We start from the raw sequence: 13652 nt of genomic DNA, 5'->3' as shown, positions 1-13652 counted from the left end.
GTATTGGTTAGACTACAATTATATAATTAGGGCTTAGAAATGCTATGTTCTTAGTGTAACCTTTAAAATAGGCAAGTCTGTTAATTAAAAATTCTTATTTACAAGGACAGCCTACTCCTTCCTTCCCGTTGGGGAATTGAACCCCGGTCTCCCGCGTCCCATTACTGTAGCCTGTAATCAGTCCCATACACTATTTTCTTACAAAAAAAATTTAAATTCTCTAGTACAGCCACTATTGAAGGCTATCAACTGCTTCCCAAAGATACACTCTGGTGGTCAAACTAGCACTAATGGTACAAGTGGTTGGCACTTAAATATCTTGCCACAGAATTCTGCGGCACCATGCAAGTTGTGCAGCAGTACCCGCAGTAGACGAACCACTGTATGTCCATGATAAGGCGCTGCTCTACCTTCTTGACAGCACTATCAACAAGGCAGGTCCTACAGGCCCTAGTTTTGTTACACCTGAACTACTGTTTAGACGTGTGGTCAGGTGCCACAAAGGACTTATGAAAATTGCAATTGGTTCAGAACAGGGCAGCACATCTGGCCCTTGGATGTACACAGAGAGCTAATATTAATGATATGCATGTCAATCTCTCCTGGCTCAAAGTAGAGGAGAGATTGACTTGATCACTGCTTGTATTTATGAGAGGTATTAACATGTTGAATGCACCGAGCTGTCCATTTGAACTACTGGCGCACAGCTCGGACGCCCATGCATACCCCACAAGACAAACCACCAGAGGTCACAAACATAGGCACAGACACACACCATAGCATACACACACGTACACATGGATTTTGTACTGTATATATATGGGGTAGTGGTGGAGTAGGGGCCTGAGGCCACACAGTCTGTGAGTCACACCCTGACCATAGTTTGCTGTGTATTTTTATATGTTTTGTTTGGTCAGGATGTGATCTGAGTGGGCATTCTATGTTGTGTGTCTAGTTTGTCTGTTTCTGTGTTTGGCCTGATATGGTTCTCAATCAGAGGCAGGTGTTAGTCATTGTCTCTGATTGGGAACCATATTTAGGTAGCCTGTTTGGTGTTGGGTGTTGTGGGTGATTGTTCCTTTTCTTGTCCTTATGGCTGGCGTGTGTTAGTTTGCACCAGTATTAGGCTGTTTCTGTTTTCGCTACGTTTATTGTTTGTTTTTGTATTGATTCTTGTTTCTTCAGTTTTATTAAACATGGATCGCAATAGACACGCTGCATTTTGGTCCGACTCTCTTTCACCTACAGAAAACCGTGACACTGTGAATGTATTGTAATGTTTTTAAAATTGTATAAACTGCCTTAATTTTGCTGGACCCCAAGAAGAGTAGCTGCTGCCTTGGCAAATATAAATACAAAGCTTTTTTTTGAATATTTCTTAATGTGTCATGTTATGGTGGTTTGCAATGTGATACGCAATGTCTATTGGAATACAAGTTGCAGGAATATATCCAGCACCTTCACTTCACCCATAATTTACATATAAAATACCTGTCATAGTAGGGTCAAAAATACAGTACATGGGGACTACCTACACCATGTAAGCTGGAACTCTCTTGCTAACGGTTGCTATAAATCCAAACACTTAAAGATTAGATTAGTTTAGAAAAATGTATGTTTCTTATCTTTGAGTAGCATCAGATCAACAACAATCGATATACATGCAAAAACACAGCTATTGAAACAAACAATTTTAATAATAAACCTGCAACAGAACATTCTGAGAAATTTGTCAATGAGGTTCCTCCCACATCTGTGGATAATTCCAAAGATTTAACTCCCTGTCTCTTGTTACTCTTAATGGAGTTAAAAGTACTCTGTCCCAATCAACTCCAGTTATTAACAGAAACAGACAGGAGAAAATGGATTGAGGTAGAAGACAATGATATGGAGAGAATGACTGACCTTCACCAAGACAGAGGGGGAACGATGAAAAGAACAGATGAAGAACAGCGCCATATGAGGTTTCAGTGAATACGTCCAAAATGGCACCCTATTCCCTATAATGCACTACTTTGGTCACAAGTTGTGAACTATAAAGGGAATACTTGGAACACAGGCAGTGAAATATGCAGGTGCCTGATGGAGAGAGCATGTCTTTCTCCAGGACAACGAGAGATTAATTTAGATTTAGACCAACCACAGGCCAGAGGGGGCTGAGTGATATAGAAATTATGCTACTGTCACCCTGATCCAGTCCTTCATTCCTAAAACGGCAGCACATGGCCACTTTAAGTGCATTACCATACAGGTCCCCCATCCTAAACATGAGCATTTCCTAATTTTTCACTAATGTAGCTACCCAGCTAGCCAACAATCTAGCTTTCCAACTGGTCAATAAACATAAAAGCATTTTTGGCTGCAGAGGAGAGTATGTGAGGTGAGAGATCAGTCTGATGCGACTTCCTGCTGACAGCCCAGCATTTTTCTGACGTCTTATATTTTTCTTTTGAATGTGCAAACATACAAAGTCAGTAGCTAAAATAGAGAACAAATAGGTTAACTAAATGTTTAATTTTTTTATGATTTCACCAGGAAGTAACGCCACAGACCACCCACCTCTAACTGGACTACCTAAAAAAACACTCACATTGATACAGCTGTGACCGGAAGTGACTTTTCAGAGTAGGTTAGGAGAGGATTTTCGCTAACTCATTTACTAACATTACCCTAATTATCCTAACCTGCTACGTTAATTATTATAACTTGCTGGTAATTTCTCCAAACCTGCTATGAAAAAGTCACTTCCTGTTGTTGCTCTATCGAAGTGCTGTGTTTTTATGGGATATGGAATCACCTCCCACATGCTTCTCTGCACCAAAATGGAAGTCACATGCTATTTCTGTCTATTAATTTGTCATATTTATAAAAGGTTTATAATGTGCAAAAATGTATTGTTAGTCTCAAAATAGTGAAATAATATTGTAAAAAAATATATATATGTTTTATGATGATTTTGTAATGTTATTGACTGAGTTGGAAAACATGTTGACATTGTGCCAGTGCTTAGCTTGCTAGCTAGATTAGTGAACAATTGGGAAATGCTAGCTAGCTTTACCACCCTGTTTTAGCACGTTTCACTAACTAGTTATTGCTTTGAGTCTAAAATGGGGAATTTAATTTGAATGGTTTGAATATGATTTTTTGTACAATCTATTAAATAAAAGTCCAACTGAAAAATGTTCTCCTGTCTCCTTACTCCTCCTGGTCAGCCTATTGTCTGCAAATGTTGTTCCATTGTAACTTCAAAGTCATTAAAATGTCACTTCATTTTACATTAAGTTGCTTGCTCCTGGGTAAGTACATTTTAAATACATGTATATTCGTTGTAACAACATTTTAATTACAGAGTTGGTGGATAAAGATTGTAAGTACAGTGTAACTAAAAGGGTTATACCTAATATTCTCCTGTCTCCTAATGGTTAGCCTTTTGTCTGCAAAGGTTGTTACATTGTAACTACATAGTAAATAATCCTTCTAGGTTTCACTTTACATTAAGTTGCTTGCTCCTGGGCAGGCACATGATAATTACAAATATATCTTATGTAACTTCATTGTTCTTACAAAACACTTGATTCAGCACAGTCTTTGAGCCAGGTCATAACATAGAAATAACGTGAATATTTAACGACCAGAAAAATACATCTTTACTTAGTTTTAATCTGGTTATGTAACGTCTCCTCAACCTGAAACAGAGTTTTTCAACCGGAAAATAACGGCATTATGACTTTCTCTGCCAAATTTAACCCAAAGCCCCATGGGAATGAGCCTCGACGAGGAGGCTTACACATTATTCTCTGTGAAGTCTCCATCCATGTCTTAGAATCTGTATATATGGAGACAGCCCCCTCATTCCCCATGTCTTGAATAACTGACATCATCAGCCATGTACAGCATCTCCCGCTTTAAACACACAATTTTATATTTAACTAATCAGTTTTATATTTAACTAAAGCCAGTCTGAGCTTCATTTCACTTTGTCACGGTGTCTTACCATTGAGAACCAACATATTTGATGGGGATTGGACAAAAAGCGTTGAACATGGGAGGGGACTGGACAAAAAGTGTTAAACATGGGAATCCATTTGAAAACATTCCAGTGAGAAAAACTTGTTGAAATTCTGTATTTTCAACGGAAAAAAGTATGTAATTTCTGGGGCAGTTACCATTAGCATAGGGTTGGTGTTCACGTCAAAATCGAGAAGTGTTGAGTCACCTAACTGAAAACGTCTCTGTTTTGACCACATTCTATGTTTCAATGCCAAACTGTAATTCAGACGGGCTTGTGACATTCAAATAATTGATTAAAACATTGACAGAGAACATTAATGGTTTCGATAAGGTATGCTGCATAAATAAACTCAAACCCTCTTTTTCATGACAAAATGTTTATTAATTAGTGATACATTTCCATTGCACCTTGTGTACTGCTACTAACTATAAATGATTTGAAAAAATACAGTAGTATGCACTTGAATCAACTTTATAAACCAATAGGATATTTATGTCCTGGATATCAAATTCTTTATGAAATTGCAATAAAAGGGAAAGTAACCAAGAACATTAAAGCAAAGACAAACAGTGTAAATAGATCCATGCAAGCACACACACTTACTCATACACACCCTAACTGAAGCACCGCAGCAACAGGTTATGTATATATACAGTGATGCAAAAAAGTATTTAGTCAGCCACCAATTGTGCAAGTTCTCCCACTTAAAAAGATGAGAGAGGCCTGTAATTTTCATCATAGGTACACTTCAACTATGACAGACAAAATGAGAAAAAAAATCCAGAAAATCACATTGTAGGATTTTTATTAATTTATTTGCAAATTATGGTGGAAAATAAGTATTTTCACAACTCTGTCTAAGAGCTCTACGGACAATTCCTTCGACCTCATGGCTTGCTTTTTACTCTGAAATGCTCTATCAACTGTGGGACATTATATAGACAGGTGTGTGCCTTTCCAAATCATGTCCAATCAATTAAATTTATGACAGGTGGACTCCAATCAAGTTGTAGAAACATCTCAAGGATGATCAATGGAAACAGGATATACCTGAGCTCATTTTCGAGTCTCATAGCAAAAGGTCTGAATACTTATGTAAATAAGGTATTTATTTTATTTTTTATATATACATTTGCTAACATTTCTAAAAACCTGTTTTTGCTTTGTCATTATGGGGTATTGTGTGTAGATTGATGAGGGGGAAAAATGATGTAATCTCTTTTAGAATAAGGACGTAACATAACACAATATGGAAAAAGTCAAGGGGTCTGAATACTTTCTAAATGCACTGTATAAATGGGCTCACTTATGCCCTAAAATGAATGTGTTCATATGGGCAGAATATTGTAGGTAAATAAATGCAAACGTGCTGCATTAGTTGACATCCTTTAAGACGGAACAAACAGGGTTGGGCGAATAAATTGAAAAATGTAATCCATAAAGCCTACAAAAACATTAATAAATAAAAAACATGCACATGTAAAGAAAAGTTACTTCAACCTTGCAATAATCCATTTTCTTTCAGTTTGCTTTATAGAATCTAGTTATCAATACAATTAAACTAGGCCTATGATATTTCCTTGAATAGGCCTATCCTCACACCTTGATTGGCTTTAGGATAAGCTAATTATTAGATATTATGCACAGCTGTTTTCAGCAGCACCCTAAATCTTTCTATCAATTGAAGGAGTATTAGGATATAGTGACTGGCACCAATAGTCTATTTAAAGTCTGTGTCAATAGGCTATCAGTTGCATTTTTCGATATGAAAAGGAGACGGAAATATGACTGGCCTGCACTGCACATAGGAAAGTGTCCAGACGACTGTGAGCTGATTGACCAGTAGGCTATGTGTGAATGTTCTGAAAGCTTTATTCAAATCAATCATCTGAATACGAAAAGCACCCTTACACCATATTTGTTTTACAAAACATGGATATGTTGCCCATGTTGATGGCACATGTCTAAAAAGCGGCAGGAGAAGAGATTATTAATGCAGTAGCACTTTCCTGCTGTCTAATGACCAAATCATTCTCTGGTTGCCTCATGGGTGGAATGTTAATATTTTTCATATTTCAGTCTTCTGTGATGAATATAAAGGTGTACTCTTTTTTTAAAGACCATAACGATGTATGTGAGGTGTATGCTTTCGTTTCAAAGTAGCTTTGATTAAGACTACCAAGAAACACTCTGTGACCCTGATTTAGCCCACTGCAGTAGATGGTTAATGTACAAGTCAAAGATAAAGGTGAGGGGAAGGAAATCAAGTGCTCTCAGATTACTATTCAGCCACAGTGTGAATGCCATTATGTTACATGAGTGCCTCCTTTCATGCCGTTTGAGGAGCTCATCTTTATACATATTTAGACTATGGTTTATACAAGGTAGCCTTACATACATTAATGTATGGTCCGACCAATTATAATGGTGCCGGAGGGGATGGCTGCTGTTTTACAGGCTCCTAATCAACAGGTGCTATTTTGTGTGTTTGTTCGCATAATTTGTGTGTTTGTTGTACATAATGTTACTGCAATTCTCTCTTATGACCGAAAAGAGCTTCTGCCTATCAGAACAGAAATTACTTTCTTTAATGAGTCCGACACAAAGGATATACTGCTTCTCTGAGACCAGGCCCAAATCCCTGTAATTTGCGTGAAGAAAAGACGGAAATACAGGGGGCGGAGATCGGGGTGACTTGTGAGAATTCGTAGGCGAGTGGGTAACCATCCGTTCTATTGGCCAATGTGCAATCACTGGAGAATAAACTGCATGATCTCCATTCGAGACTATCCTACCAACGGGACATTAAAAACTTTAATATGTTATGTTTCACCGAGTCGTGGCTGAATGACGATACATATAATATACAGATGGCTGGGTTTTCATTGCATCGGCAGGACAGAACAGCTATGTCTGGTAAGACGGGGGGTGCTGGTGTGTGTCTATTTGTTAATAACAGCTGGTGCGCGATGTCTAATATTAAAGAAGTAGAGTACCTCATGATAAGCTATAGACCAAACGATTTACCAATAGAGTTTTCATCTATATTTTTCGTAGCGACCTATTTACCACCACAAACCTATGCTGGCACAAAGACCACACTCAACGAGCTGTATAAGGCCATAAGCAAAAAATAAAATGCTCATGCAGAAGCGGCACTCCTAGTGGCCGGGGACATTAACGCATACAAAGCTCTCTCGCCCTCCATTTGGAAAATCTGAATTATATCATCCTGATTCCTGTTTACAAGCAAAAACTAAAGCAGGAAGTACCAGTGACTCGCTCAATATGGAAGTGGTCAGATGACGCGGATGCTACGCTAGAGGACTGTTTTGCTAGCACAGACTGGAATATGTTCCAGGATTCATACAATGGCATTGACGAGTATACCACCTCAGTCACCGGCTTCATCAATGAGTGCATTGACGACGTCGTCCCCACAGTGACCGTACATACATATCACAACCAGAAGCCATGGATTACAGGCAACAACCGTAGCGAGCTAAAGGCTAAAACTGACACTTTTAATCCTACAACACTGACTCTGATGGTCGTCGGACGCGGCATGGCTTGCAAACTATTACGTGCTATAAAGGGAAACACAGCCACGAGCTGCCCAATGACGCAAAATTTCCAGACGAACTAAATGCCTTTTATGCTCGCTTCTAGGCAAGCAACACAGAAGCATGCATGAGAGCAGCAGCTGTTTCGGACTACTGTGTGATCACACCTTTAAATAGGTCAACATTCACAAGGCCACGGGGCAAAACGGAATACCAGGACGTGTACTCAGACTGACATTTTCAACCTCTCCCTAACCGAGTCTGTAATACCAACATGATTCAAGCAGACCACCATAGTCCCTGTGTCCAAGAAAGCGAAGGTAACCTGCCTAAATGACTACTGCCCAATAGCACTCACGTGATTAGCAATGAAGTGCTTTGAAAGGCTGGTCATGGCTCACATCAACACCACCCTCCCGGAAACTGTAGACCCCCTCCAATTCGTATACCACCCCAACAGATCCACAGTTGACTCAATCTCAATCGCACTCCACACCGCCCTTTCCCACCTGGACAAAAGGAACACCTATGTGAGAATGGTGTTCCTTGACTATAGCTCAGCATTCAACACCATAGTGCCCACAAAGCTCATCACCAAACTAAGGACCCTGGGACTAAACACCTCCCTCTGCAACAGGATACTGGACTATCTGACAGGCCACCCCCAGGTGGTAAGGGTAGGCAACAACACATCTGCCACGCTGATCCTCAACAAGGGGCCCCTCAAAGTTACTTGCTTATTCCCCTCTTGTACTCCTTTTTGCCCACGACTGCGTGGCCAAACATGACTCCAACACCATCATTAAGTTTGCTAATGACACAACAGTGGTAGGCTTGATCAACAACAACAATGATACAGCCTATAGGGAAGAGGTCAGAGACCTGGCAGTGTGGTGCCAGAACAACAAACTCTACCTCAACATGAGCAAGACAAAGGAGCTGATCGTGGACTACAGGAAAAGGAGGGCCAAACACGCCCCCATTCACATCGACGGGGCTGTAGTGGAGCAGTTCGAGAGTTTCAAGTTCCTTGGTGTCCACATAACCAACAAAATATCATGGTCCAAACACACCAAGACAGTCGTGACGAGGGCACAACAAAATTCTCCCTCAGGAGGCTGAAAAGATTTGGCATGGATCCCCAGATCCTCAAATAGTTCTACAGCTGCACTATCAAGAGCAGCCTGACCGGTTGTATAACCGCCTGGTATGGCAACTGCTCGGCATCTGACCGCTACGGAGGGTAGTGCGTACGACCCAGTACATCACTAGGGCCAAGCTTCCTGCCATCCAGGACCTATATACTAGGTGGTGTCAGAGGAAGGCCCAAAAAATTGGCAAAGACTCCGGTCACCCAAGTCATAGACTGTTCTCTCGGATACCGCAAGGTAAGCGGTACCGGAGCACCAAGTCTAAGTCCAAAAGGCTCCTTAATCGCTTCTACCCCCAAGCCATAAGACTGCTGAATAATCAAATGGCCACCCGGACTATTTACATTGACACCCCCCTTCGTTTATACACAGCTAATCACTGTTTATTATCTATGCATAGTCACTTTACCCCTACCTACAAATTACCTTGACTAACTTGTACCCCCGCACATTGATTCAATACCGCTACCCCCCTGTATATAGCCTCGTCATTGTTATTTTATTGTGTTACTCTTTTTAAACTTTAGTTTATTTAGTAAATATTTTGCAAACTCTATTTCTTCAACTGCATTGTTGATTAAGGACTTGTAAGTAAGCATTTCACTGTAAGGTCTACGCCTATTGCATTTGGCAAATAAAATGTAATTTGATTTGATTGGGCACCAGCTCTCTGATGCCATCAGCCAGATAGAAAAAACGCTAGAGCTGTTGTGAACACTATTTCATTTCATTTGATTGGGCACCAGCTCTCCGATGCCATCAGCCAGATAGAACAAACGCTAGAGCTGTTGTGAACACCATTTCATTTGCACACAAACAAAAAAAGCAGACTTACGCGTTCTGTAGCGGTGGTGAGGGCGTGTGGCGGGCCCTTTCGCAGAGCGTCCAGGTTTCCAGTGCCCGGTGGGCTTGGCTGGAGGAGATGGTGGAAAAGTTGGTGGTAGTGCCTTGCTTGTGGTGTTGGCAGTCAAAGTTGTGCTAGTAGCTTTGGAGGTTGGACCGGATCGCGAGTTCGGGGGGTCCTTATCCTTACGACCATTGGCTGTGCCGCCGACCCGAAGTACTGTGGTGCTGTGTGGGGTCACTTCTTTACCCCCAGGTGGGGGGAGTCGTGTGATGCGGGTGGTGGCGCCAGTCACGCGGGTGCCACTGCCAACCCAGTTGTGGAGGTGCGGGACTGAGTGGTTGGAGGGCAACCCAAATTGAGTTCTCGGGGCTGGGACCGTGCTGTCGGCCGCTAGAGAGGTGGTGGAGACAAACGCGGTAGCGGTGTTCTTCGTAGTCGTGGTCATAGTGTCTGGTCGCTTGGATGGAGCGCTGGGTTCAGAGAGAAAGATGGGGTCCTGCCCTATGCCCTTGGCATCCACTAGATCCGTGGGCACATAGTCTTGAACGGAACCCACTACAATCCATTTGAGCAGCATGAGACTGAGGCCCAGGCCCACGAAGCCCATCACTAAGGGCACTGCGCACATCCAGGTCTGCTGCCGGTGCCACACCGAACAGGGCCCACAGCGGAGAGGCCCCGGGGCCTGAGGGGAGGCCGGTTCGCCCCCAGGCTCCTCCAGGGTCATGGCCCCCAGAGTGCTCGCTCCCGAGTGCTCACTCATCCTGCTGAGGCCGTCAAAGGTCAGGGGTCAAACCGGGGACCCAATGACAAAAGGGTAGGAAGGAGGGAGGGGATGGGGCATGGAACTGGGCATCATACCAATTCATCCACACAAAATTCCTACATTTATACCCACACACACATGGACACAAGACGGCACCCACAGACACATACAAGTAATTACAAGCCAAGCAGCTCACACAGATGCACATGTAAGCAAATATACACTCCCTCTGGCGCCAAGCTAACTAATTACACACACACACAAACAAACACAGACACACTCATATGCACACAGGTTGGACACGGTCAGGTGAAAGTGCTGTCCGGCGGGGCAAGCCTCGCTGTAGTTAGGTGGAAACGAAATGACAGTAAATCCCAAGATGCTTCACTCTCCCTTGAGTAAAAATGCATAAGAAAAAGGCAGGCAGGAGGGTATTGATCCACGGTGTGGCAAGCTTCAGACCAGAGCTGTACATCCTGTGTGTGTCTGTCAATGAGAAACAGGCCAGGCAGGGCAGCAACCCTCCTCTGCAGCTTTTTTACCGTGTTTTTATGCTTCAGTCCAGGGGCTTCCTCTGCAGTCTTTTTCCCTGTTTTGGGTCAGCTTCAGCTTCCCCTCACTCCCAGACAGCCCGGTGCTTTAGTGCTATTAGCCGATGGTAATCTTACATGAAGAGAGCCAGTGGAACTGGATAGAGAGCGAGAGTGAGGGAGAGGATTTGTAGGGATGAGGCTGGCAGGGGGATGAAAGGGGGGGGTTAAATCCAACTGATGTCCATCAAATGACTTTCCCTCAGATCTCCCGGACTGTCCGTCTTTCTCCAGCTGTCTGTCCACCGCTTGTCATAGTGGTAGAAAATTTAAGCCTTGGCTACTTGCTTGCTACCTCAGAACGCTACATTGGCGTCGGTGTTGAGAGCAGGAATGCGAGCGACAGAAAGGGAGGGAGAGAAAGAAAGAGCAAGAGAGAGGAAGAGGAGGAAGAAGGGAGGGAGGGAGTGCTGCTCTGAAAAACTGATATGGCTGCTGTTGTTGTTAGCTGCAGACTGGGAGAAACACTCCACTGTGAGCAATGTGGGTTTCGCAGCACACAACCGCAGCACACAACCCGCGCTTTCCTCCCTTCCACAGACTACAACTGGCGCTTTCCTCCCTTCCACAGACTGCAGGACTGCAGACTGACAAACAACTACCCCATCCCTTCTCTGACACACTGCTTGCACCCGTGTAAGTGTGTGCATGTGAAAGCGATAGAGACCACACTGCCTTCCCTATCACCGTCAAATCGGAGAGCAAGAGAGAGAAAGAGAGAGGAGGCAGAGATCCTGGGAGAAAGCTCTGCAGCAGCAGAGACAAGGTGGCACTGCACAACACACTGTGTGGAGGAGAGAAGAGCTGCCACAGACACCCCTGGGAACAGAGAGAGGGGAGGAGGAGAAGGGGGGGGGCAGTGCAGCGCTACATCTCCCCACAGGCAGTGAGAGAAACAAACCAAACATTGGGCTCATAATTTATGGGTGGGATAAATCCTTCCTTCAAACCTGATTTTTCGGCTCACAGTCGATGAAACGCTCATTTTACAGTTCCCATGAGACCCCGGTGCTAGGCAGATGCCTTATCTGCAGGGCTTTGCTATTATTTCCCTATGACTGACTGTCTTGCAGTCGAGGAAGAAAGAGTAAAAATTTAGGCGGGTGAATGCAGTAATAATAAGGGTTTAAGTCTAAGTCGTCAGAAAAGGGGTGTGTGTGAGAGAGTATGAAAGAAATTGTGTGGCAGAGTAGAGAAACAGAGAAAAAGATCAGCATGCAGAGCTTAAAGTTCGTAGAACACGTGACTTGTGTTCATATCTTCTCCTATCCCCCCGCCTCCTAGTCTGGCGTGTCTGGAAAGGCTCCTTGATGTTGTAGGCATGATGCGTTGATAATGAAGGGGGCTATGCTTTAATACTAATTGGTTCTCCTCTGTCTCTCACTAAAACACCCACATGGTCACAGCCCACGAGTACTGCATTTTGGCCCTTGGTTCTGCAACCAAACAATCACGTCCCACATTTGATCAACATATTCAAACACCACTAATTTGAAGATAATGGTTGATTTGCCTTGTATTTCAGTCAGACATTCCAACCTGCCTCTTACAGTCACATTACACTTATGAAAAAATATAAAATAAAAATACATGACCAAAAATATGTGGACACTTGCTCGTCGAACATCTCATTCCAAAATCATGAGTATTAATACGGAGTTGGTCCCCCTTTGCTGCTATAACAGCCTGCACTCTTCTGGAAAGGCTTTCCACTAGATATTGGAACATTGCTGCAGGGACTTGCTTCCATTCAGCAACAAGAGCATTAGTGAGGTCCCAAAGGCCTTCCCCAAACTGTTGCCACAAAGTTGGAAGCACATAATTGTTAGAATGTCATTGTATGCTATAGCATTAAGATTTCCCTTCACTGGAACTAAAGGGGCCTAACCAGAAGCATGAAAAACAGCCCCAGATCATTAATTCCTCCTCCATCAAACTTTACAGTTGGTACTATGCATTGGGGCAGGTAGTGTTCTCCTGGCATCAGCCAAATCCAGATTTGTGCGTCGTACTGCCAGATGGTAAAGCGTGATTCATCACTACAGAGAATGTATTTCCACTGCTCCAGAGTCCAATGGCGGCAATATTTACACCACTCCAGCCAACGCTTGCCATTGAGCATGGTGATGTTAGACTCGTGTGCGGCTTTCGGCCATAAAAACCCATTTGATGAAGCTCCCGACGAACAGTTCTTATGCTGAAGTTGGGTGAGACATTCTTACTAATCTACTAGAGAGCCAGTTCAGGTTTAAGTATAACTTCTTATGACTTTTATATGACTGATGCTTTTAGTTGAAGCTTTAATAGGGATAGGAGGCAGTATTCGGAAATTCGGATGAATGACGTGCCCAAAGTAAACTGCCTGTTACTCAGGCCCAGAAGCTAGGATTATGCATATACTTGGTAGTATTAGATAGAAAACACTCTAAAGTTTCTAAAACTGTTAAAATAATGTCTGTGGGTATAACAGAACTGATATGGCAGGCGAAAACCCGAGGAGAATCCTGGCACCCTTGGGATTGCAAACAGAGGAAGATCTTCAAAGGGGATTTATTTTATCGCTATTTCTGATATTCGTGACGCCTCTGCTTGTTTGGAAAATGTTTTTAATGCTTTTGTACGCGGGGCACTGTCCTCAGATAATCGAACGGTCTGCTTTCGCCGTAAAGCCTTTTTAAAATCTGACAAAGTGGCTGGATTAACAAGAAGTTATGTCACGACTT

General features: G+C 42.9%; 1 protein-coding gene across 1 annotated transcript in view; it reads right to left on the bottom strand.

The window, feature by feature from the left end:
- LOC135524945 (pro-neuregulin-3, membrane-bound isoform-like) overlaps window positions 1-11272 on the bottom strand; it is a 356815-nt gene extending 345543 nt beyond the window's left edge. Inside the window, exons 1-2 of the mRNA XM_064952775.1 lie at window positions 9562-11272; window positions 7622-7624 (exon numbers count right to left, since the gene is read on the bottom strand). Coding sequence (XP_064808847.1) covers window positions 7622-7624; window positions 9562-10336 — 778 coding nt within the window. The 5' untranslated portion in view covers window positions 10337-11272. The remainder of the gene's footprint in view (window positions 1-7621; window positions 7625-9561) is intronic.
- Window positions 11273-13652: the final 2380 nt, after the last annotated feature.

Source organism: Oncorhynchus masou, chromosome 31 (assembly GCF_036934945.1).
Source record: "Oncorhynchus masou masou isolate Uvic2021 chromosome 31, UVic_Omas_1.1, whole genome shotgun sequence".
Classification (NCBI taxonomy): Eukaryota; Metazoa; Chordata; class Actinopteri; order Salmoniformes; family Salmonidae; genus Oncorhynchus; species Oncorhynchus masou.
The sequence above is the reverse complement of the archived record's forward strand: the minus strand, read 5'-3'. Positions and strand labels throughout refer to the sequence as shown.